At 43.0% G+C, this 26,127-nt stretch overlaps 2 protein-coding genes across 7 annotated transcripts; one reads left to right on the forward strand and one right to left on the reverse strand.

Annotated features, from left to right (window-relative positions):
* The first annotated feature begins 1,666 nt into the window (after positions 1–1,666).
* On the forward strand, positions 1,667–4,903 carry LOC306905942 (UDP-glucuronosyltransferase 2A2-like). Its single transcript, XM_079476939.1, has 6 exons — positions 1,667–2,615; positions 3,169–3,317; positions 3,431–3,562; positions 3,736–3,823; positions 3,908–4,127; positions 4,305–4,903. Exons 1-6 carry the CDS (start codon positions 1,910–1,912, stop codon positions 4,597–4,599), a joined length of 1,590 nt encoding a protein of 529 aa, XP_079333065.1. The 5' UTR covers positions 1,667–1,909; the 3' UTR covers positions 4,600–4,903.
* prrc2b (proline-rich coiled-coil 2B) lies at positions 4,904–24,108 on the reverse strand. Of its 6 annotated transcripts, none has more exons than XM_079476892.1 (30): positions 23,966–24,108; positions 19,546–19,724; positions 19,033–19,210; positions 17,989–18,091; positions 17,813–17,876; positions 17,552–17,695; positions 17,153–17,433; positions 16,941–17,062; positions 16,699–16,862; positions 16,521–16,608; positions 16,314–16,434; positions 15,212–15,539; positions 14,962–15,137; positions 14,458–14,653; positions 11,804–14,375; positions 11,530–11,711; positions 11,298–11,413; positions 10,777–10,918; positions 10,592–10,668; positions 9,341–9,622; positions 9,145–9,246; positions 8,876–9,068; positions 8,700–8,794; positions 8,481–8,605; positions 7,873–8,110; positions 7,602–7,769; positions 7,433–7,512; positions 7,098–7,185; positions 6,809–7,003; positions 4,904–6,471 (listed from the first exon to the last, which is right to left on the reverse strand). In XM_079476892.1, the coding sequence occupies exons 2-30, from the start codon at positions 19,658–19,660 to the stop codon at positions 6,331–6,333; spliced, it is 6,876 nt and encodes a 2,291-aa protein (XP_079333018.1). In that variant the 5' UTR covers positions 19,661–19,724; positions 23,966–24,108; the 3' UTR covers positions 4,904–6,330. The 6 variants fall into 6 exon arrangements, with proteins under 6 accessions (XP_079333018.1, XP_079333017.1, XP_079333019.1 ...); XM_079476891.1 differs by having other exon boundaries at positions 7,098–7,203; XM_079476893.1 differs by having other exon boundaries at positions 7,098–7,203; positions 9,440–9,694.
* Positions 24,109–26,127: the final 2,019 nt, after the last annotated feature.

Here is a 26,127-nt window from a genome sequence, read left to right on the forward strand (position 1 = left end):
GCATAATGCTTGTTTTTTTATCATTCTAAGTCATCTTAGCGAACAGTCATAATCATTAAGACAATGATTCAAGATCAGGACGTTTGTTGTCGTATGTGCTTTGGTAAGATGAAATTCTTATTTGGTTATTCATCACGAGAAGACGGGCAACAATTAATTTACAAAGAAAGATGCAAAGGCTATTTAACTGAATTGAATACGCAGAGAAGGACAAATCATATAAATACCGTTGTCCTGTTAAACACAAAGATATTTGGAAAACGTTTTGCAATTTTCAGTTGCGGGACATCACTGACTATCATAGTAGGGATAATGCAATGGTTGCCATAGGAGCCCTGGAACTGTTAGCTTTACTAAATTCTTTAAAATATCTTGTTTTTTGAGATATTTCAGAACAAAAAAATAATCCTACTCTGGCAGTCAATGATGTCTAAAATTCTTTCACGTTTTTAACATATCTTTGTGTTCATCAGAACAAAGAAACATACAGGTTTGGAACAACATGAGGGAGAATAAGTGAAGACAGAGGTTTTCATTTTGGAGAGGAGTGTCCCTTTAAGTATCAATGCTTACTAGTCCAATTCAAGATTGCTACTGTCATCTGTACTTTAGTGCAATTCATTGTTTCTTTAATTATTTATAAAACTACATTGGCTTTGTCCGATGGTTTTTTAAGTCCATGAAAATATGAAAGCAAACAATAGCAGATGAACGATGACAAAGCTTCACCACTAAAGTAAGAAACAATACGAAAGCAGTAAGAAAACTATAAAATAAGGACGCAAGTAACCACAAAAGTGACAAACTACAAATTAAAAGGAAAACAAGCTTATATGAAAGTTGTATATGGCTGCTCAGGAACTGCATTTCCTAGAAGCATGACGTGAGGTTTCTAAGATTAATATAAATCCTGTTATTATATTTCTTTTTATAAAACAACCCGCAACCCTACAAATGGATGTACATGTTGGACACTTCACTGTGAAAGTTGTATTACAGTTAAAAAAAACACTTTAGATTAGATTTAGATTTAGATTTATCATCATTCAAAAGATCGGTAACGCTTCACCTTGAGGTACCCTTTATAAAGCATTTATAATGTGAAGTCAAATGCTTTATAAAGCATTTACAATGTGAAGTCAAATGCTTTATAAAGCATTTACAATGTGAAGTCAAATGCTTTATAAAGCATTTACAATGTGAAGTCAAATGCTTTATAAAGCATTTATAACGTGAAGTCAAATGCTTTATAAAGCATTTATAATGTGAAGTCAAATGCTATATAAAGCATTTACAATGTGAAGTCAAATGCTTTATAAAGCATTTACAATGTGAAGTCAAATGCTTTATAAAGCATTTACAATGTGAAGTCAAATGCTTTATAAAGCATTTACAATGTGAAGTCAAATGCTTTATAAAGCATTTATAACGTGAAGTCAAATGCTTTATAAAGCATTTATAACGTGAAGTCAAATGCTTTATAAAGCATTTACAATGTGAAGTCAAATGCTTAAAGCTGCATGAATAAAACGAGGGATTCTAACGAAATACCCTTGAGCCATGTTTAACTCACATGTTATAAATGCTTAATAAATGTATTTGTTCATTATTTATTTGACTCGAAAGCAGATTGATTATTATCTTGATGTTGTTTATGTATGCTGTCATTACTGTAGCGTTAGACATTTCTGCAGCAGTCTTTCGCGTGATCTCAGTCACCAAGAGATAACTTATTCACGGGAGAAATAATCAGACGGACCATCAACGTCTCTTGCGGTCTAGGAACTCTAACACAGTGACCGTTCTCTATTACTACGTCGTGTACTGTGTGTCGTGGTTAATATCTGAAAGGCATTTTTTCCGGGTTACGCCTCGATGTCCTGACCGCGCGCCCGCGCCGTGTTTGGGAATGTCGCTCGCACTTTTCGTGGTCGTCCTCGTCTCGTTCGCGAGCGTTACGCGCGGCGGTAACGTGCTCGTGTTACCGGGAGAATACAGTCACTGGTACAACATGCGTAACATCGTGGACGAGCTGCTGAACCGAAACCACAGCGTGACGGTTCTGGTGAGCACGGCCTCGATCTCCGTGGACTTCAGACAGCCGGAGCGCTTCCAGTTCGTGGTCTTCAATGTGTCCATGCAGGCGCACGAGCTGCACGGTCTGAGCGAACGGCTGGTCAACATCTGGACGGAGTACCCCAGACCGAGCCTGGTCCGGACGGGTCTCGACATCATGGACCTGCTCGGGAAACTGCGCGAGATGCAGCGGACCATGTGCGACGCGATGCTGCGTAACGCGGAACTGATCGCTCGTCTGAAGGCTTTAAAGTTTGACGTGCTCTTCTATGACCCCATGAACATCTGCAGCGACCTGCTGGCCGCAGTTCTGGACCTGCCGTTCGTCATCTCTCTGAGGTTTTCTCTGGGGTTTTCTATGGAGAGGACGTGCGGACAGATGCCCGCGCCACCCTCTTATGTCCCGGTTCCTCCGTCGGTGATGACCGATCACATGAGTTTCACCGAAAGACTGAATAATGTGATTGTGTATGGCGTTTATTCTGCTGCGTTTCGGATGACCTCCATCAGTTTGGATAACTACTACAGTCAAGTGTTAGGTAAGTTTGTGTTGGTTTAGTAAAGTGTCCGAGTGATTGTGTATCTTACCTCTTCTAACACCGGACAGCTTTTAAAGAAATGAAACATGTGGACACAAAAGGAACATCCATCACCTGATTCACAATAAAGCGTTTGATAGGAAATTCCTAGAAAATTACGCGTTATACGAATCGAGTTGCGTAATGCCGCCAGACATGTGAATGAAATGAATTGTTGTTATGGATTAAAGTTAAAATGATATCTAGATTCCATCTCGTTTTTTATACTTCATTTATTGATACAAACTAAACCCATCTTTTCGATAGCTTTCCCATGAAATCAAAATTGAATTTTGGTGTCTTTTGATATGATTATTGTTTATATTTTTAATGTATAGAATGCAATACTTATATGCAATAAATAGGAGAGATCAAGGTTTCTATAATATTTGCTGCAGTTCAGAATGTGTGTGCATGTTTACTGCTGTATATACATGAGACGTTTTGCATTAAATGCGAAGGGTTGTTATTGTTTATCATAATGTTTGAGCGAGTTTATTTCTGTCTGTCACAGGTAAACCCACAAGCATGTGTGAGACGATGGGAAAGGCCGACATCTGGTTGATCAGAACTTACTGGGACTTCGAGTATCCGCGACCATTGATGCCTAATTTTAAATTTGTTGGAGGATTACACTGCAAACCTGCCAAACCTCTTCCAAAGGTGACGTCTCTGACAGACAGCAATACAAGACACTTGACCTGTGTGTGTTTCTCTAACTCATGAAAACAACTACAGTGATGTAAAATGTCTTTGTGTATTCGTGTGTTTGTTAGGATCTGGAGGAGCTTGTTCAGAGTTCAGGAGATCATGGCATTGTCGTGTTTTCATTGGGAACCTTGGTGAATAATCTGACAATGGACAGAGCAAACGTGATCGCTTCTGCTCTCGCTCGGATCCCACAAAAGGTCTGTAAGACTTTTACATGAATTTATGAGGCGGTGAACTATACAACCCATGAAGCATTGTGAATGATGATCTGATAATTGTAAATAAATGTTTCATGAAACTGACTGTTGTGATTTCTGTGTTAAAATCCACAGTGCAAGTGTTTAGTTTCCTTGTGTGTATATTTGCACAGGTTGTGTGGCGTTACAGTGGGAAAACACCAGAAACTCTGTCCCCCAACACAAAACTCTACGACTGGATCCCACAGAATGATTTACTTGGTAAAGAAAGTGTTGTCCTGTGTTTACTTCACATGATTTATGTCCGGTGACATCAGAGAGATGAAGATTTGTTTCATCTCGTAGGACATCCCAAAACGAAGGCCTTCATTTCTCACGGTGGGACGAATGGACTGTATGAAGCTGTTTATCATGGTGTTCCTATGGTGGGTTTACCACTGTTTGCTGATCAGCCGGATAATCTCAACCATATGAAAAGCAAAGGAGCCGCTGTCGTCCTCGACATCAACACCATGACGTCCGAAGACCTGGTGGACGCTCTCAACACTGTCATTTATAATACAACGTAAGTTCAAGTATGAAGAAACTGTTGTTCCATTACTTCATGGGCTTGAGCCCCAAGGAAAGCAAAAGTGTCATTTGAAAATCTTTTGGTCACAAATGTCTCTATTGCACAAAGCGTTGCTTATTAAATATTAAATTCATTGTTTGTCATTCTGAAGAATGTTCTTTGTTTAATAAGGTACAAGGAGAGCATGATGAAGCTGTCCAGAATTCATCACGATCAGCCCATGAAGCCTCTGGATCAGGCCGTGTTCTGGATCGAGTTTGTGATGAGGAATAAAGGAGCGAAACACCTGAGAGTTCAGGCACATGAACTGACCTGGTATCAGTATTATCTACTGGACGTCATAGCCTTCTTACTCATTATATTTACTGTCAGCGTGTTCATATTCATCAAAACCTGCCGTTTTCTTTACCGGAAGTGTTTCAGGAGGACTGTTCCTGATCGCAGATCAAAAAATAAAAAAGAGTGAATATTGTACAATGTCTTGATAATGTGTGTTATGCTGTCCAGTCTCCTGAGCAATAAGGAATACATGGATATACAGTATATATGAAATGAATTAATCTGAAACTACTTTATGATTTTAGAAAATATTGCTGGCAAAATGAACAGACGATTGTAACGGTTTCTCTATTTTTGGATTATGAAAATTCTGGCTAGCTTTATTAGTAATTAGCAGCCATTTTATTTATGGCAAATATATTTGAGATTTTCTAACATATTTTGACCGAGCTAGATGACATTCAACAGAAATAAAAAGAATGTTTACTCTCTTTGTGGAAGCTTTATTTCTCTTTTATCAGATTTCCAATAAAAGATCAAGTATGAGCACACATGAAAAGTATGAACAACACTGAAAAGCCCCTTAAAGTAAAGGTCAAAGAAAAATCACTGCTGGCATATTAAAACCCAAAAGACTAATAATATGCGTCTACAGATGTTGTGTGACTGAACAGTTGCTATTGAAAATATAGTGTTCGGTCAGTGCCAGCGTTTATGAATGTTGTGAAAAAAAACCATCACAGCAGAAATCATATGAAAAGGCATTTAAACACCCAACATTCAGCCAAAGAGAAATGACACTGATATTTCTCTGTACAGTCATGAAGGAAAAACCCTTTGCTTTGTGCACTTTATTTTCTTTTAAGACAACGACAACATTTGAAATAAAAACATGAATTCAGAGCCATAATTCCATAAGATCTGCTGACAGCATGAATAAACACATCTGGACCCTGGTGAACGTGACAGTTGAGCCTTTTACTGTTTGTGTCGCTCTTAACCACAAAAACATGATTTTTCCTTTGTAGACCACGACACAAAAATCTAACACTTGTCATCAGACGAGAGGAGCAAAAACGTTCTCAAGAGCTCAGATCTCCCCACAACCCCACATATGAATTCAGATGAGCAGAGCAAACAGCGTTTTGCACGTTTATTCCACACATGGCCGCCACTCAAATGCACTTACACAGCACATGAAAAGCAAAGTTAAAAACAAGAAAAAGGTTTAATTAAGCAGTCCGTCACGAAAAAGCCATCGTCTCCTTGTTTGTATTGAACAATGTCCTCAAATTTGGGTTTGAAGTTTTTTTTTTATTGAATAAAAGGTGTTCTTTCATAAGCAAATATGCATGATTACTATATTTATACATATATATTAAAAAGAAAATTAAAACTCCATGGTACTCAGTAAAAAATAAAGCCACACACTGCAGCGCTAGCGCTTCTTCTGACGTCGACGGAAGCGTTGAGTCCGATCGCGCAGCTCAGTTTGGCATCGGGTGTGGAGACGTACGGGCTGGAAGAGGAGACGCACTGTGTTTCTCTGTTCAGATGAGGGAGCAAAACGCAACCAGGATTGGTTTGCCATGGGACAGTTATTCTTCACTTGAAATGTCAAATAAAACGTAAATAAATAAAGCTGAAATCTTGAAGTCTGCGCCAAGTCCAAAAACTATTGTGTCTATGTATATGTATATTTATACATGTATATTGATATATATATATATATATATATATATATATATATATATATATTAGTATACACATATATAGATATTCATATCTCTATGTGATGTTTATTAATAGGCGTTTTGTGGCGTTTGTGATCCTGTGCATTAATCCTGGAGTACAGAGTGAGAGAGAGAGCGAGAGATGGCCACACACAGCCGGGTCATGTGATCATGAGGTCCATAGTTTAGGCTTTGCCTTCCTCCACTTTGACTGACTGTGGTTTAATGGCTCCGGTTCGAACAGATTTGACTTGTGCTGTTGGGAGCTGATCCTGGATTATGCAGGGAATGACAGATGAGCTCTTGACATCACGCAGAGACTTCACCTGCACAGATACAACACGCAGAAATAAACACTTCACACAAAGCGGATTTACACATTCAAAAAGACTGTAGGATTATGCGATGTACAACATATTCCCTATAGTTGAGTAGTTAAAAAATATTTTATTCACTTTTTATTGGAATAAAAGCAGTTTTTCCTTTTTTAGAGGAAAAAACTGCTTATTTTTACACTAAATACATCAAATATGTTTTTAAGGAACAACCACATCACCATAAAAACAAACATCACTGCAATTGAACAATTTAAATAATAAAACCGAGACATGCATGAAAACAAGAATTAAATGGCATTACCTATGTTCACAGTGGGTGGCTCACCTTCATACCGTCCTCAGGGGCTTTGACGGGAGGCTCGGGGTTAGAGGGGGGCGTGGAGCGGGACGGCTCACGCCCGGGGCTGGGATAGGGGGGAGAGCGGATGATGACGGTCTTGTTGACCTGCATGATGGGACGTTGGATGGGATTGGGAAACGGGCCACTGGTGGGAGGTCTCATGTGCATGACCATACTGCCCTGAGGGACCGAAACCGACAGAGAACATCAGTTGTGGGTCACGTGCTCAACATTTACGACACTGAAAACAACTCGAGCTCAAGACGACAGATACCTGATGTGTGTAATGACCCTGAAGAGACGCCATAGATGGAGGAGCGCCGCCTCCTGAGGGCTTCCCACTGGGGCTGGCAGAACCGGGTCTGACACCGAGAGAGAGACTGTGTGTGTGTGTAAAGATATTACATCTGAAGTACCGTGTATGACATTCATTGTGTGTGTCTTTAAAAAGTGTGTCATAAATAAATAAATGCTATTAACACACACATGTAGACTTATTCCTAATACTAATGCAGCAAGTACACACGGAGCATTTTTAGGCTATAAACAACAATGTGCAAAAAGGCACTGGTAAAATGAACATGATGTCTGCATGCGAAAGGTGCTCACCTGTAAGAGCCGCTGGGTATTCCAGGTGAGTGTGTGTGTTTATCAGAGAACTGGAATCCTTTCATATCCATCTGTGAGTGCTGCAAGACAGACGTATAAACTCATCAGTTAAACGACGCTAACCTGAACTCAGCTCAACGTTCTCGTACTCGTGAACGCTCACACTAACCTCCCTGCTGCTGGTCAGGACTGGAGGCTGAGAGCCGGGTGGCATCATCCGACGCGAAGCACCCACAGACAGATTCTGGCTCTGCTGGAGCTGAATGGACTGGGGCAGAATGAGATGCTGCTGGGCCGAACCGTATCGCAGCTGAGATCCAGGCATGGGCATTGTCACCTGAACGCAACAACCAGAAACGTCACTCCATTTACTCCCAAATCATCGTAACGAACGGCCTCTCGTGTCCTGCGCTTTCAAACAAAACATCTGACGCCATTACCTGGATGAGCTGCGAGTCCATGAGCTGTGAGGTGGCCATCCCAGCGGCCTGATTCAAAGACCCGTCGTACACCAGCGGCTGACTGCCGTTCATGGGCTGGTAGTGAGAGCCGGACTGCTGTTTCACCATCTCTGACTGAAGGCCTGGAAATGCAGAATAGGGTCCTTTGAGAGGACCCCCTCCAGAGAGCACCATGGGACTGGGCTGAGACAGGTTAGGGTGCATGTACACCTGAGACCTGCAAGACAAGACGATGAGATGAAGATCAGATTAATGATCCATAGAAAACCCATTACTGCATAAAAGACAAACAACACGAGGCAGTGCATTTGTAGTGCTGTCACGATTCACTGTTAGCGGTTGAAAATCTATCATATTATGTGTCGGTTGAGAGGTTTTTGCAATTTTTAAAGATGTTTTTAGTTTACAAACAAAATGTGCAGCATCTGACCAATAAAAAAGGGAAGTTGTGCAATTCTCAATTTGTCTGAACTAATTGTTCTAAAAATAAATGGCGAGTAAGATCAGTATCTCATGTGAACCCCGTCCTTAAGATGATTTCTGTTTTCTACATTTCAACTGTAAATACACAGACAAGTAACAATCACCTGAACGGCGGGATGGAGCTGAACATCTCTTGAGACTGAGACACAGGCAGAGCTCCCCGCAGGCCAAGTTGAGCTTGAGCCTGGAGAGACGTGTGAAGAGAGATGGGGATCTGCTGAGGAGCGGCCTGCGCACAAAAGAAACCAATATTATTTACAACAGCGTTCGCAACCAAACGCATGCATCTCTGAGAGAAACTGTGTGTGTGTGTGAATGTGTACCTGCTGGTAGTTCGGCTGCTGAGTCAACGAGGAAACGAGCCGCGGCTGACTGGAAAACACGTGACCATCCAGATACAGAGGAGGGATGTGACTGCCTACAGACACACAGATCAGAGCATGTTATAAACACACACATGTGACGGAGGCTAACATCTAAGATGAGACGCGGAGCAGACCTTGCATGGAGACAGAGGGGGCGACAGACGCCACGGGCATGGGAGGCATAGACACTCCTCCGAACGAGCTATAACTGACGCCGCTGGAAGAGCCCACGCTGCAGGCCGGCTGCGCCCCGGAGACAGCGGCACCTGGAGATCCCTGCTCTGGAAGAGCCTGAGAGTTCTCCCACGCCTTCCGCGCAGACTCCATCTGCCGAGTACATAAAAACCACGTCACCGAAAGCTAGTCACACAGTTGGAGAGCTGGAGATGTGCAAAGGCGTTACCTTCAGCGTGAGGTCTGCGGTGGGGAAGCTGAGGGGATTGAGGTTCATTCCAGGCTGAAGATGATCTCTGCGAAGCATTGGGATGGCCTGAGTCAAGCCCGCCTGCACACACACATGAACGAACAAACAAATTGTAAAAAAACATTCCGGCTGTGCAAACAAGAATCAAAGCAACTAAAGCATATGTCCCACGCACGTTCCCAGCGAGCGCGTTGTGAAGCTTAGTAACGGGGTTGGACACTTGCACCGGCGTGGACCCCGAAGGAAGGCTGAAGTCAGAATCCTTCGCACTGACCCCGAATTCTATGGGCGGGACGGGAATAATGCCGTCTACGTGAATGTCCACGCCGTTGACGGGGGTGATGGGACCCTCCAGGCGCTCCATTCCCTCAGAGCCCTTCCGGTTCTTCAGCGAGCGCTCGTTCCCGATGGGTCCCGGCTTGTGTTCTTTACTCTGCTCGGGTCCTGCGTCGGAATCCTGGCACACCGGAGAGTGGTTCATGTTAGCGCCAGCCTCAGACGGCACACCCACAGACCACTCACACACCATCTGATACAAACACAACAACAAAAGTGCCAGGATGCTACCAGTGAAGATCTAGCCACTCGACTCGTGACATCATAAGACACCATACTTCATGGTGACAGACAAATGTTGCAAAATGTCTTCTTGGGATTATGCATATTTTTTACATATAATCAGATTGGATCAATCTCACGAAACCAGCGAAACATCATGGCAGTAAAGATTTGAATTAGAAAACATCATTTTGTGTTACCACATTTTGTTTTCCACCTCATCATTTTAACTAAGGAGTTAACCATTCATGTATGTGAAGGCTAAAATTCTCATTACTGTAACACTGATTGTCTGAGTGCATTACATGTTGTAATTTAAAGAGCATCAAATTAAAATATTTTGAATGAACATTTTTCGTCGGGAACATCTAGCAGAAGATCCACTTGTTTTTCATTGACACAATATTTATGTATTAGGAAAAAGTGTTCATGCCTGATATTGAAGAAACACATCTGCCAGTACCCGTTTAACAGATACCCTTTATATTCTTCTAGATAGAAGCTTAATATCCTCTTGTCACGCTATACACAACTTATTTTTCATGCTCCTTACCAATACAATTTATTGTAAAATACATGATTTGATTTGTCACGGATTAGATTAGATTCAATTTTATTGTCATTACACGTATACAAGTACAGTGTAACGAAATGATGTCCTATTATGTACGGTGAACAAAAACTTGCTTAGGCATCTTGGCTTTATTTGTGTTCGGGATGCTGGAGATAAAGTTGTTAAAGATTTTGTTGTTAAACGGTCAGTAAAAGTATTGAAAATGCTTAGAAACAAATGCATTAAAATGATGTTTGACATGGTGAAGCCCAGATTTCGTGAGAATCACCCGACTGCAGGCAGAATGATCATTACCTCTGAATTGGGTTCACTCCCTGTGTAAGAAACCTGTTTTGTCCACGAATCGCCACCTGATGACTGGACAGTCAGGGCTTCAGAAACACAAACAATATATCTGAGTTGAATAATCATAATTATTGTAATATACTGTAAATGACACACTTGACTAACAGCATACAGAAAAAGCAGATTTGACTCACCTGTGCTGTTCGTCTCCCAGATCTCTGTTCCTAAGCTGCTCGTGGACAGCGTCTCTTCGGGTTGCTCGATGGACATGCTGCCCTGCTTCTTCGCAAAGCGTGGAGGCATTTTTGATGCAATTGCTCGGTTCTTTACTGAAACCTGTGGACGTGAACCACATGACGGAGCATGGAGTATTTATTTGCTTTGTCATGTTTTCTGTAAAGCAGCTTTGCAACACAGCTCATCGCGATCATCTGATGACTAAGGGGCGGATCAAATCCAACCAGTTCTTCATGTTTGAAAACACGAGGCGCACCGGGCATTGGACAATGAAAAAAAGAATCCTTTCTGCTCAAGAATTGACTTATTTTCAACTTCAGCAAAACCGCAAGGTGCCTGGCGTACATAAATAGCTCGCTAAACGCTCACTGCTAACAGAAAACTATTAAAAAAGCACCACTCCCCGCAAAAATGCGTTCTGTGCGATATAGGGGCCTAATTGAATCACGATGAAATGAAAGAATGAGTGATTACTCACTGGAGCGCATTGATCCTTCCGTCTGCGCTCGTCTTCCTGCGGCCGTCGTTGTTTCTTAGACAGTGCGTCCTGGAACACCTCTGGACTCGGCACAGACGCTCCAGAGTCACTCTCCACTGTGAGCAGAGGAAAATCCAAGAACAAACTACATGAGCAACAGTTCAGCTCGGTCTGTCATCAAATTCTCCTTTAGACAAAACTTTCGGCTAAAGCTAGCATGTATGCGTTTTACCTGGGTAAGTGTTGCGCTCATACTGAGACAGCGGTTCTGTCATGTCTCCCTTCATTGTTCTTGCTTTTAGATCTTTCTCCATGATCTTCCCTGTAGCTTCAGTGGAGAGATTGTCCTCGCTCTGCTCCACAATATACACAGAGCCTGAGCTCAGACCTGACAGAGAGTCCTCAGGAACACCGCTGTAGAACCAACGAGAGCAAAGTTCATACAAGGCTGTCAATGTTTTTTGCCAATTATTCTAACAGGCATGCGTGTCACCTTGCATACATACCGCTTTGTGTTAGAGATGCCGTTCTGCCAACTCTCGTTCTTACTTTGACCCGCAGATGACAGAACGTCTGAAGATCGAGTTAACTTGTTCTCGATGGACACATCACTCTTCCGGTTCTGTCTGTCCACAGCCGGGCGCTGGCTAGAGAAACTTCGTTTGGAGAGCTCTCTCTTCTCTGATGATGGATCACCGTGACCCACCTCTGTCATCACATCACCGGGCTGCCCTCCGCCCCGTTTCTCCCTCCAGTCATTAAAATCGCTGTTCTCAGAGCCCGTCTCCCAATCCTCGCCCGGAACCGTGAGCTCCTGCGATTTTCCTCCAGAGTAGTTGTTGGGCCAGTGCTCCTCTCCACTCTTAGAGCGACCCTGCCACGGAGTAGTTAAGTCTCCGTTCACGTAATCCTCACTGTTCCACTGACCTCCGACTTCCCGTTCCTGCTGTAATCTTCTGAAGCGTGGAGGTTTATCTTGCCGAGGGGGGCGTCGCCTTCTCAACGGCCGGTTGTCCGGATTATCGTTATCTAGATAGTAGCCGCCTTCCTGGTCCTCCACACCGTTCTCCGCGAAGGATCCGGTAAATCTCGGGGGGTACTTCAATGCCTCACGCTCCGATGACCGTTTAGGATAGGTTTCTGTAACAAAGTTGTACCCGTTCTCTTGCACAGAGCCACTTCCGAACTGATTCCCTCGTCCTCTCCATGTAGAAATGTCCCTCGATCCAAATCCACGGTTGTATCCGGCATTGAGACGAGGGGGTAAGGACCTTCCAAACACTCTAGACGGCTTGGTCTTGTCTCTGGAATCGCCGTGAGCACTAGGATCTTCCGTGTAGACCTTGTTGGATCGCCACGATTCTCTGTCGGCCCTCTTTACATCTCCGGGGACGGGGTACGGAGCCTCTCCGTTCTCAGAGGCCTTCTGTCGCGGACGTTTGGGTAGCTCCTCATACTCTGAGGCCTCGCTGTGCGTCTCGCTGACGTTGCGTCTGCGCGGTTTACCTCTCTGTGGGTCCTCGCTCCGAAACTCCCGACCTCCACGGCCCCTTGCTCTCTGGGTGTTGTTGTAGGCTCCTCTGTTGTCGTTACGGCCTCCACGAGCTCCGCCACGAGAACTGAACTCTCTGAAGCCCCGTCCACGTCCTCTGCCCACTCCCCTGGTCCCGGCGAATGCCTGCTCTTCATCAATGAATATCCAGTTGTTGCGGCGTGGTGCCGGTGGCTCTCTGCTATCAGAGCTGTCTACAGACTGAGACTTCACACTGTCCCAATAGTTCTCCTTGTGTGGCTCTACAGGCGGGTTGCTCATTCTCTCAACTTTTGGAGGTTCAACTTGTTCATCCTCGACAGATGTGACGTATTGTGAGGCGGAGTGTCTGTTAGACAGAGGCGGGGCATCTTTCTTCAGATCATAGACGTTGGTGACAACTTCTTTCTCCAGTCGGTACGGGACAGGCTTCTCCTCAGGTTCAGATTTGGGCTTCTCGTTCTCTTTCTCTTCAACCTTCAAGGGTTTCAGCACAGGTTTCTTGATGGGTCCGGTTCTTCTGAGACTTCTGCCACTGGGCTCGGACGGTTGGCTAATGCTACTGCTGCTGCTTGAACCTTGGTCTGACCACTGACCCTGACCACCTCCATCTTTCTTCAGACCGCTGTCCTTCCTCCAGAAGTCAGAATCATAGCTCTTGTCTTTACTGTCGAACCCCTCGTCATCTTTTGGATGTCGGCCAGATGAGACGTCTCTGTGGTCTGATTTTGAGAATTCACCATCTCCAGGATGACTCCTGCTCAATGCAGAGTTCCCTTCATGGGACCCGAGTGACAAGTCAGAACTTCTGCCTTGACGGAATCCTTGAGTCAGTTCCTCTGTCTCTTGACCTCTCTCCTCAGAGTCATTTCTAGAGCACGACCTGTCGCTCCTGTTGTCCATCTGAGCCCTGTCGCCCATCTGAGCCCTGTCAACCCTGTTTTCTATCTGAGCCCTGTTTTCTATCTGAGCCCTGTTTTCTATCTGAGCCCTGTTGTCTATCTGAGCCCTGTTGTCTATCTGAGCCCTGTTTTCTATCTGAGCCCTGTTGTCTATCTGAGCCCTGTTGTCTATCTGAGCCCTGTTGTCTATCTGAGCCCTGTTGTCTATCTGAGCCCTGTTGTCTATCTGAGCCCTGTTGTCTATCTGAGCCCTGTTGTCTATCTGAGCCCTGTTGTCTATCTGAGCCCTGTTGTCTATCTGAGCCCTGTCGCCCCTGTTGCCCATCTGACCCCTGTCGCCCCTGTTGTCCATCTGAGCCCTGTCGCCCATCTGACCCCTGTCGCCCCTGTTGTCCATCTGACCCCTGTCGCCAATCTGACCCCTGTCGCTCCTGTTGTCCATCTGACCCCTGTCGCCAATCTCATGCTGTCTCTGGTACGGTGGGGTGAAACTGCGGGCAGATGAGTAGCTGTCTTGGCTCCACACTTGGTAGGGCTCAGCGGATGGTGTCCTCCTCTCCTGATGCATGTTGGGATGGCAGCCTTCATCGGAGGCAGAACCAGGACTATGGAGATGCTCCTGCTGAATGACAGGCTTCACCAATCCTTGGAGAAAATAAATCGGTGTTTGACAGGTTAAACTGGGACAAGACATTTTTTTTATTACAGTTTATATTGTGTTACTCACCAGACGTGTGAACCCCAGGAGGGTAGAAATCTACCGGAGAACACGCCTGAGCCATGCGCGGGTCCATGTATGGAGGCATCATCATCCAGCGTGGGTCAAAGCCCAGCACATGAGCAGGATAAAAACCTCTCTGAGCAGAGTTGGATTGGGAGGGGTGACCCGACTGTTGCCATGATGACATTTTATAAATCTGTTCCTAGAAAACAAACAACACACACACAACATGAGATGCAAGAGGTGGAACCAAACAAGAGTAGCTCTAATACCACTAAAGACACATGATAGATATGTTCACAGAGGTTGTTCATGTCTAACGAAGGGAAATTACAAATTGCCACTATTGTAATCCGTCAAAATGACGGTTGGCCTTCAGATTTTCCATCACTAGTCAAATAAAATCAGTCAATGACAGATAATTTACGGTTAACGCGACCTGTGTTCATCACATTAACTACGGGCAAGTTCCACCAACATTAGCCTCTTCATCACATGTAAGCGACTTACCTGCTGCTGCTGCTGTTGCTGCTGCTTTTGAAATCGAGGTGGAACTGGCTTCTGGTGCCGGGTGTAATCTGGGACGGGTGAGGTGGCTTCAACACAATCATCCTCATCCTCATTTTGATAATAACCTTCATCCTTATAATCCTGACTGGATGCCTCTGCAGGTGTATCAGACACTTCTGCAGAACATTGATCATTGAGTAAAGCAAATTATTGAAAGTAGAATTAAACAGCTGCGTGTCACAAGTTGTACCTTTAGTGGAATACTGCCAGCTGTCCTGCTGCGGTTTAGATGACTTCCTGGTTGGAGACTGCGTCGGCTCCTTGTCCTCTTTCTGCGTTTCTGCACGTGCAAGTTTCTCGGTCTTGCCAAACTTCTCATCCAGTTTTTTTAGTTTTTCCGCACAGGCAGCCAGCCTCTCTTCACGAGCTCTCCTCTCCTCCTCCTCGCGCCGCCTGCGGGCCCTCTCCACCGCTTCAGAGACATCAGCAGGGACGAACTTCCCACGGGAAGGTGCCTGACGTTGAGGTTCCTCTGGCAACTCTGCAGACTCGCAGTTTACACTCGTCTTCTGCTGGTGCTGAAATACATCGACAACAGACACTGATATGAGGAGGGCTGGGCGATTTGGCACAAAATCAGAATTCCAAACGATTATTTTGTTTTGTTATTAGTTTTGTTGCCCACGTAGATCACCGACAAGGTTTCTAGTGTAAATATGCCCAACTAAAGGTTTATTTTTTGAACATTTCCTCAGAAGACAGGAGAACAAACACAACAAATCAGCAAATTGTCTGTCTGCACGTGTTGTGAGAAATCAGGTGTACTTTAGGACCCTGCCTGGAGATATCAGTCCTGCCTGTTTGTGTGTAGTATTTGCAGTTTTGGATCAGTGCCGCATTTCAGAAATTACTTCTGTGAGCAGAGTAGAGACGACTGATAAAGCGCCCTGTTTAGTTTCTTTATTTTACAAAATAACAACGCTTTGATGTTATTGTTCGCGTACATGCGTAAAAGTAGACAATTTAGTTTCTAATAATGTCTAACATATGTGTATGACCAACATAAATGTAATATTTGAAGTCTCCTTTGCTCAGGTAAAAAGAAAAGTGAGGTAAAATGGCACGCGTCGACATTGATATTAAAGGTAAAGCAATCGAAACCGACATTAAGAAGCTCTAACCGACGTCATTTTTCAATGTCGGTTTCGGTTGCTTTTCGATTAATCGCCCAGCCCTAGTTAAGAGCTCTAAAATCCATGGATGTATCCTCATCTTCCTCGTTATGTGGCACATAAGGTAGATGATTTGTCAAGAACACAACATCTCTCTATCAACCAGTGCCTCGCAGTTACCTGAGACTCGGCAGAGGAGAATCGTCCGTTGGTCTTTCTGGACTGGCGCAAATATGCCTCCTCCTCAACTTCTCCTGAGCTCTGAGATAACCTGTGTTCCTGATGGCTGTCCCAATCATCCCTGAGCAACACCAACAAAACATGCTGTTTACACCACAAATGCACTTCAACCACACACTATGTTACACAGTACAGTACAACACTCACCAGATCTTATTCTTCACACACGGCAAGCGATCTTCCTCATCATCGCTGAACTTGAGCTTCTCGCTGTAATCCACTTCCTCATGGAGACCTGAAGAACAACAAATAGTCGACCAGTGAGAAATTAACAAAGATGTTTCCTCAAGACATCTGGTGTTGTAGTAAAACAGCGAGCCCTTGCCTGCCCAGCCATCTTCACAGTCGTTGTCCAGTTCATCCAGGTCTTTCAGGTCATCGGGGTTGATAATGGCAGGACGAGGGGCTCGATCTCCTATGCGGCGGACGGGTCGAGCGGAGGGTCGTGGGGGCATGCGGGGGTATCTGTTCTCTCTTCTTAACTCACCACTGCATAAGAAATATAAATGTAATTATTTTGAGTGAACGTTAACGACACGGGGCGTGACCGATTAGAGCACAACTTACTTGACAGGCTCTTGTGCGGGAAACGCCGATCTGAAGCGCGAATCAAAGTGCACAGGGGCCACCACAGCGGTGGGGCCGTGATCAGAGGAGCCCGGGGTCTCACGGGTCTCTTTAGGGCACATCTGATAAACAAACAGCAAGCACATTAAAACGCTGTCACTAAGCCATGACAGATTCTGTAGGAGTGGCATTTGTACGAGGCAGACACTCACGAAGGCAGGCAGCATGTCATGGTAGGTGGTGGTGGTGTGGTGCTGGTGCTGGTACTGGAGGGCTGATGGAGTTACTCGGCGTACGGGCTGAGCGGGCCGCAGCGACGGCTCCTTAGATTCAGCGGGCTGAGTGGAGGCGGTGGTGGAGGAAGTGGAGGAGGGGGGAGGAGCGCTGGTCTCTGCTGAGCTATTGTTCTTGTTCTCCGTCTCGCAGGAGAGAGCAGCAGACTGTCCCGAGGGCTGCAGGTTCCTCCCACCACCCTCCCTCCAACTTGACACATCTGACAGTGAAAGAGAGAAATTAACATCACGGAAACAACGTGTCTCTGAAACCATGGCTGTCGATCAAACAGCTCACAGCGGCAAGTGTCATACACGGCCTCGCTGGGCTGGACTCACTCTGCGGGCGGAGGCTTGGTCCGGGCCCATACGACGGATCGTAGACGCTTCTTTCCTTGCCAACCTTGTCCTGTTCTCCTGCTGCTTTCAGCGTCGGAAATTCCTCGTGAGAGAAGGGCTGCAGTCGGCTTGAGGCCTTTAAACCTGCAACAGATGCAAAAGGAAACCTTTCTCCTTTAAAACAGCAGGAGGTGACTTCATTCACGATGAAAGCTCAACTATTCAAATCCAAACGCTGCATTAGAAACGCTGCATCGTTACCATCCGGATCTGCTGCTTTTCCATTGAGCTGTGCCCATTGCTTTGGTCCACCTGAACTTGTGCTCTGGAGAAACAAAAAACACACAATTCTCACAGACGTCTCTGTACTATCACGATAGAAACTTTACAGTAACATTCATGACTGTAAAATAAACATGAAGGAGACCGTGTGGTACCTCCTGGAGGGTTATGGGTGTGGGCTTCTGAAGATTGGACACAGATTTCTGTGAAGCCGGCGGCGGCTGCCACTCCAGCAGCTGAGCTGAAGATGCAACGGAACTGGAGAAAACAAATAATTTGGATATTATCAGACCAGAGAGAAACAAACCTGCGTTCAGAGATAAAAAATCTACTGCTTATCATGAGTCACAATAATCAACATACATTCATGTATTTAATGTTGATATTAGGGTTAACATTTTTAATCGCGATTAATTGCACCCTTTCCGTGTGATTAACTGCAATTAATTGCACACACGCTATTTATTTATAGTTTAAAGTTCTCCCTAAAATCAACTTTGTGTATATAAAATAGCAACTTCACACATACATTTATGTTAATCATTTAATATAAATGTATTTATTACAATAACTTGAATGGAGCGGTTGTTCTTTGTAAATAAGTTCATTAGAAATCGTATATATATTTTCTAATGGTGATTTCAACAACTTGACACATGAAATGTAGGCTACTTAAAAGCCTGTATTTTCCTCCGAAGAACTACAACAATCAACAAGCATTACAATGGCTCCATCTTTGTATTTAGGATCTTAACACTCGGCATGATGTATCAAGAATGTTTACTTTATTTATTTAAAAAATTATAAAAAGATATTCTTGTCAGATCTGTGTTTTGTTACCGAGAGTTAGAGGAGAGCAGTGCGTTCTCTCCGCTGTGAACAGACTTTGTAAAATAGGCCTAGATGCTGGTTTTTCTTACCAAGAACATGTAAATCTAAATAAACAAGATAACCACAGATCACAGACTGTCAAGTTATAAGTTGCGTTTAATTTGTTTTGTCGCAGACGTGCGTCTCTCACAATACAACCTGCTGTAAATGACACAAACTCTGTGACTTCCACGTGCATCAGACACACACACCACAATCCCTGGCATGAAGATCAAATGACTTCCACAAGCTTTAATACACCCATGCACACTTCCTAGAATTGTTTTAGTAACGAGAGCGTGATGGACAGACGGAGCACTGGGTCTCACCTCTTCTGTTCGGGCTGATCCTGCTTGTTTGCCCATCCTGTACCGTCTTTGGGCACGATAAACACGTTGGGATCGTTTCCTTTATTCTCAGACTTCAGACTCGGCAGGTGAGCGGGAGGGGGAATACGCCGGGCAGTGGCCACTTTTCCAAGACTCTGTAAGCCATGTCGTGCAACAACTGCACAGCGAGAGACATGAGCGTCGACACACAGATATATAGTCATATTGAGGAAGAGACTAGTTCAGCCAAACCTTAAGAAACTATAACGTTTCCTAACCTGAAGGTCAAACCTTGATATCATGGTATATGAATTTCACATACGAGCCAAACTTGAGCTAGTGTGGGATACTTTTATTTTGCGGTTTTTGGCCAACTGGTTCAGAACGCAAGGGCAAGTAAATACGGACAGATTTGATTTGGGTGAACTGTTCTTGTAAACATGGTTATAAACAGTCTAAATAAACACTTCATTTGTGGTCATGTAAAAGGGTGTCGTGGAGGTAACATCTCACCTGTGGTTTTCTGAGTTTCTATTGACTTTACTTTGTACTTGTCAAATAGGCTGAGCGAGGAATACTTGCTTTTCCCATCCTTGGACTTGGTTATTTGCCCCAAACGATCGGACATTGCGATGTAATGTCATCGAGTATGGAAATTTGTCTTTGCACCTCGTCCTTAGTACCGTCTGTTTCTGTGGATGAACACACACAACATGAATAGACTGTTTCAGCACACTCAGCTTTTATACTCGCTTCAACGCAACCAAACTATATAATCTTCTATAAAAGCACACGAGGAAAGAACATGCTCAGACAAGTAGAGTTAGTACACTTCAAGGACCGCAAAAAAGAATCATAATCAGCTCTAATAAACTGAGATAAAGACCAGCCGAAGCGCAATGAACTTTAATTAACACCATAAGAAACCCAAGCAAGATATTTCAGGCCGTGAGATGGCCATTTACATTCATGTAATCCAAAGGGTCTTCTAGTGGACTTGAGGAATGCATATTGTTTCTCAAATAAAAAACCTATTTCCATAATAAAAAACTTCTAGCAACCAAGTGCTTTCCATCTGTACATCTGATCCATGTGTGTGTGTGTTTCTGGGACTTGAAGGCATGACCTTGGCATTGCTTAAAGGCATACACCTGCAGCGGAGTTAAAGAAAAGCCAGATGCGCGCTGCTCAATTCTTGCAGACCTTTTTAACAGTACGTGTGAAATATTAGGGAAAGTCACAGCATCAAAAAACAAGTAACATCAATACAGCCATTGATATCTGAATGTAGAATAACTAACACAGACAATATTTTTAAAGGCATAGTTCACCCAATACATGTTGACTGGACATCATCTCATTGGAGTCAACAAAAGACAACATATCTCCTACAAAAACCCAATTTGTGTTGATGAAGAAAAGCAATTGTAGGATGGCATGACTGTGTAAATGACGACATTTATTTTATTTCTGAACTGATCCTTCAGTTAGCCTAATTATGAATTGTTAAGGTCTTTGAACATACAGTCTGAAATTTTCGTATGCGTTTTTCTTATTTGGCGCTCGTTTGTACGCCATCTTTAAATGCTCTAAATGCTTGCTACTATTGCGGAAAAAGCTGAAATTCGAACCAGTCCGAATATTGTTTATGAGGGATAAAAATATTGGAAGCAGCATGTAAATGAGATTGGCACAACGTGAGGTTGTATTTATTTTTGAATGACTCAATGTGCAATGGCCTTAAAGGAATTGTTCACTTTCAACATACATTTTCCTGATAATTTACTCACCCCTGTTGTCATCCAAGATGTATTAATTTATTTTCAACTATATATATAAAAAAAGGTTTTTGATTAAACATTCCCAGGTTATTCTCCATAAAGTGGACTTCAATGGACTCCAAACGGTTGAAGGTCAAAATTACTGTTTCAGTGCAGCTTCAAATGATATCAGACGATGAATAAGTATCGATCTAGCTAAACGATCAGTTCTTTTCTAAACAAAAAAATGTATATGCTTTATAAACACGAAGCGTATTCACAACTTCACGTGATTACGTTGACGAGGTCATGCTTGACTTTGGCAAGGTGAAAAAAATCTCTCTTATCTTCTCCTCCAAGTTCAAAATCGTCCGACATCATTGTTTTAGCTTTTAACTAAATTTTTTGTAAACTCGGTTTGACTTATTATTTGCATGTTCAACTTGTAAACATTGACTCTGTCGTTTGGCTAGATAAGACCCTTATTCATCGTCTGGTATCGTTTAAAGCCCTTTGAAACTTTTTATGACCTTCAATCGTTTGGAGTCCATTGAAGTCCACTATATGGAGAATAATTCTGGGATGTTTCCATAAAAAACCTTAATTTATTTTCACTAAAGAAAAAAATACATTGTAATATTTCCATCACTGTTTTTCAAGCCTCCTCATGTATTTTCATGATAATAAAGTATATTTATAATGATGATGTCTTACGGGTGTTACTTTTTTAAATGCACGCTTTAAGCGCTCAAACGCACAGTGCTTTCAGATGGAGCAGTGTTTCCCACATATCACAGAGCCGTACTTCACGAACAAGCTGCTCATAAAACAATCTTAGCCTTGACACAATCGCGACAGCCACAGCAATTGAGTCATGGTTTGAATGGGAATCACGATTTATCGTTCCGCCCTAATTTAACCTGTCAGGAGCTGTTCAGACTCAAACATGCGTTTTGTTACCAAATTGTGATGGATTTACAAGGATAACTACTATTATGGGCATTTTCGCATCATTTTATGTGCAATAGTAAGACGACGTGAAAGAAAACTCAATTCAGCCTTTTGTACGTTGTCTGAGTCCGAACTTTCTGTCCGCGACCATACTTCGAACACCCATTGAGAACAGAAGTTCTGCTTTTAGAGAATATTTAATTAGGCAAGTCATAAAAATGTGCAAATCATAAACTTTCGTTACGATACAGCCATGGCCCGATCGGCCAAGTGACATGTCTGTCAACTGGCCCGAGGGTCTCTCATGCTGGCCCTGGGCCAATCGGGCAGTCCTTATTGTTGAGCCCTGGTCCATTTTAAAGCTTCGACAGTATAAAAATTAATGGCCACAAATTTATTCTAGGGTTGCTCGATTGTGACAAAAATCATAATCCAGATTATCTTGCCCAATATTGAGATCCTGCTTATTTAACACGATTACTCGTTTACTTTAAACTAACATAGAACAATGTTAAAACTTGATAGTCTTATTTAACACTGCATATAGGAATTTATTGTGTGTCTGATATTTGACCTGTGTCTTCCATAACCTTTTATGTTTTACTTATAGTCAATGTGTTTCTTGTACAGCTGCTTTGTAACAATGAAAATTGTAAAAAGCGCTATATAAATAAAGCTGACTTGACTTAAAACTTTTCTTTTAAGATGCGAATTCTACCGAAAAATACCATGTTCAGAAATAGCACAGCTGATCCACTGTAAAGGAAAGTGGCGCGTCGTGGATTTATACTACAAGAAAAGAGAGGATCCTTGCAAAATGGAATGCGGCACAAAAATTGTTTTGCCTCGATTATTTTGTTTTTGTAATTGTTGAAGGCCAAAATTGCGATTAATTTCCGAGTAATTGCACAGCCCTAATTGATTCAACGGAGATAAAAGACACTCAAACTATATCTGAGATATGAGGATGGTGCTGTTTTACTGTGCACACGCAGCAAGTCTGGAATCCCTTTAACAAAACAAATCAATACAAAAAACACAAAGTAAATCCAACTCAAATGATGGAGATGTGAGTGCGGATCAAGGACTGTGGGATGTAAAATGCACCATTTACTGCAGATCGCCGTTGGTTTCTAAAAATACAGATTATTGGGATTACGTCAAATAATAATTATTTCATTATTGTGACAGCCCTAGTCAAGCTTGACACTTTGTGACACAGATGAAGCGCTGAAACATGTGACAATATAACTGTATTGTGTCACTGAGTTTGATATATAAACACACACACATATATATACATCATTTCTACAATAGTCCCAAACAAACCAACTGGACAAAAGTATTCATATCTACACACAATGTCACTATATAGAATATAAGATTATGATTGTTTCGCATGTGCAGTTATACTTGTATGTCAAATCAAGGACTTCAGAAAGCACCCGGGACTCTTTAGCAAAGACACACACAACAAACAAACAAACAAACAAACAGACAGACAGAAAGCAGCTTCTTAGTGTGAAATACAGACAGATAATATTTATTTCGAGAGAAAAACATAAACACGAAACATCTGTGGTAACGGACGGTGATATATGACGATGTAAAGCAACACCAAATCATGTCAGTATAGACAATCCATCACTCAAATGACCTCATAAACATCTTATATAAATAAACACACGTGATTTTAAAACATTCTCTCAACTCGCGATATAAAAACAACAAATAAAATCTATCAGCGGTGTTAAAATCGGTTAGCATACGAGATGTAAACAGACCCGCATAACGCCACGGAAATATCATTTAACACACATAAGAGCGACATAAACATTTACTTCTAAGAAGCTATACGAGCGTGAACACTAACAAATAAGCGAACGCAATATGACGCGAGTTATTTTCATGTAACTGTCTTGTGTTTGTTAGCACCGCTACTGACATTAGCCGTGAGCCAGTTCGGCTCATTATACACATCAGAGCCGGAGATACGAGCTTTATTTCGGGATAACGCGCACCACGGGACGACCTCGTGTTTAATATCGGACCACACATTCAGTCATCAGCGTGTTAACGGGCGTTTCGTGTGGATCTGTTGATGTGTGAGGTGATTAAAAATGGCTGCTGCTCCAGAACAAAGCGAAAGAATCACGGAGACATCTTGCGACAAACCGGCCGAAAACCCGCAAATATCGACTCACATCGCGTAAATAACTCACCGAATCAACGTGCAACTGTCACTTCAGATCACTTATATCGCTAGATTTCCACCGGATAGAGAAACTTGGCAGGATGGATGAAGATTCGGCGGCCAATATCTCTCTGTTTTCCTCTCTTCGCTTGATCGTTTCCCGGCCTGAGAATACAAGATGCTGCTGGCGCCCAGAGCGGATATGACGTCAGTAACACAGCGCCACAGCGCTCGCCTGCAGGCCGCTTTAGAAACTGCGCGACGAGAGAGAGAGATGGATAGATGGATAGAGGGATAGACGGATAGACTGATAGACTGATAGAGGGATAGACGGATAGACTGATAGACGGATAGATGGATAGACGGATAGGACAGATAGACATATAGACATATAGACAGATAGACAGACAGACAGACAGACAGACAGACAGACAGACAGACAGACAGAGAGACAGATAGACAGATAGACAGATAGACAGAGAGAGAGAGAGAGAGAGAGAGAGAGAGACAGAGACAGACAGACAGACAGACAGACAGACAGAGAGAGAGAGAGAGAGAGAGAGAGAGACAGACAGACAGACAGACAGAGACAGACAGACAGACAGACAGACAGACAGACAGACAGACAGACAGACAGACAGAGAGACAGATAGACAGATAGACAGATAGACAGATAGACAGAGAGAGAGAGAGAGAGAGAGAGAGAGACAGAGACAGAGACAGACAGACAGACAGACAGAGAGAGAGAGAGAGAGAGAGAGAGAGACAGACAGACAGACAGACAGACAGAGAGAGAGAGAGAGAGAGACAGACAGACAGACAGACAGACAGACAGAGAGAGAGAGAGAGAGAGAGACAGAGAGAGAGACAGACAGACAGACAGACAGACAGACAGAGAGAGAGAGAGAGAGAGAGAGAGAGAGAGACAGACAGACAGAGACAGACAGACAGACAGACAGACAGACAGACAGACAGAGAGAGAGAGAGAGAGAGAGATAGACAGACAGACAGACAGAGAGAGACAGAGAGACGGACGGACAGACGGATAGACTGATAGACAGATGGACAGACAGACAGACAGACAGACAGAGAGACAGATAGACAGATATAGAGAGAGAGAGAGAGAGAGAGAGAGAGAGAGAGACAGACAGAGACAGACAGACAGACAGACAGACAGACAGACAGACAGACAGAGAGAGAGAGAGAGAGAGAGAGAGAGAGAGAGAGAGAGAGAGAGACAGACAGACAGACAGACAGACAGACGGACAGACGGAGAGACTGATAGACAGATAGGACAGATGGACAGATAGACAGACAGACAGAGAGACAGAGAGACGGACGGATAGACGGATAGGACAGACAGACAGACAGACAGACAGACAGATAGACAGATAGATAGATAGATATAGTTTAATGTGTTATCTACAGGTAAACACTAGGGGGCAGACAAACCTCATTGATTGTGTCCTGACACCTTATAGTCACCGCGCAATCAAACAGAATCAAGTGTTTTACACAGTGATTATTATAAATCATTTATCTGTGCACCCCATTATTCTTTTAATCATTTGCACTTTGAACTTTAATCAAAAACGTAAAGCTCAACAACAACAGCTCTTCACCGGTGACATCAGCAACTAAAAAGAGGTAGGACTAAACGCACTGTCCAATGGCCAGGCATTTTTAGTCCTCCCCTCCAGGACCGATTCAGAACAACCCAATCACAAAGGGATGGACAAAATAAAGCCCCGCCCTACATTCTTTTCTAGCCGTTTCACTCCAATACATATAGAAGCCACCACGTGATAATAAATAAATCATAAGTTTAAATAATGTAAAAATAAAATAATATACACTCATTTTCAATCTATTTTACATAAAGTATATTACTTCTGTTCAATTGTCTATTTACTATTTAATTTATATTTTAATACATTTTCTACTCTGTTTTATTATTATGTGTCTGTGGATGCATTTGGATGTTTGCGCTGGAAGTTTCCATTACCCCCCAAAAATAGAATTGTTTAACTTTAATTAAAAAAATTATTTCAGCAGCAAGAAGAAACACATGGTAATCTCCAACATTTAAACTAATTGATCAGTTTGTTTGTCGGTGATTTCCTAAGTCTCTGAAAACATATATATATATATATATATATATATATATATATATATATATATATATATATA

This window comes from Barbatula barbatula, assembly GCF_947034865.1.
Source record: "Barbatula barbatula genome assembly, chromosome: 2".
Classification (NCBI taxonomy): domain Eukaryota; kingdom Metazoa; phylum Chordata; class Actinopteri; order Cypriniformes; family Nemacheilidae; genus Barbatula; species Barbatula barbatula.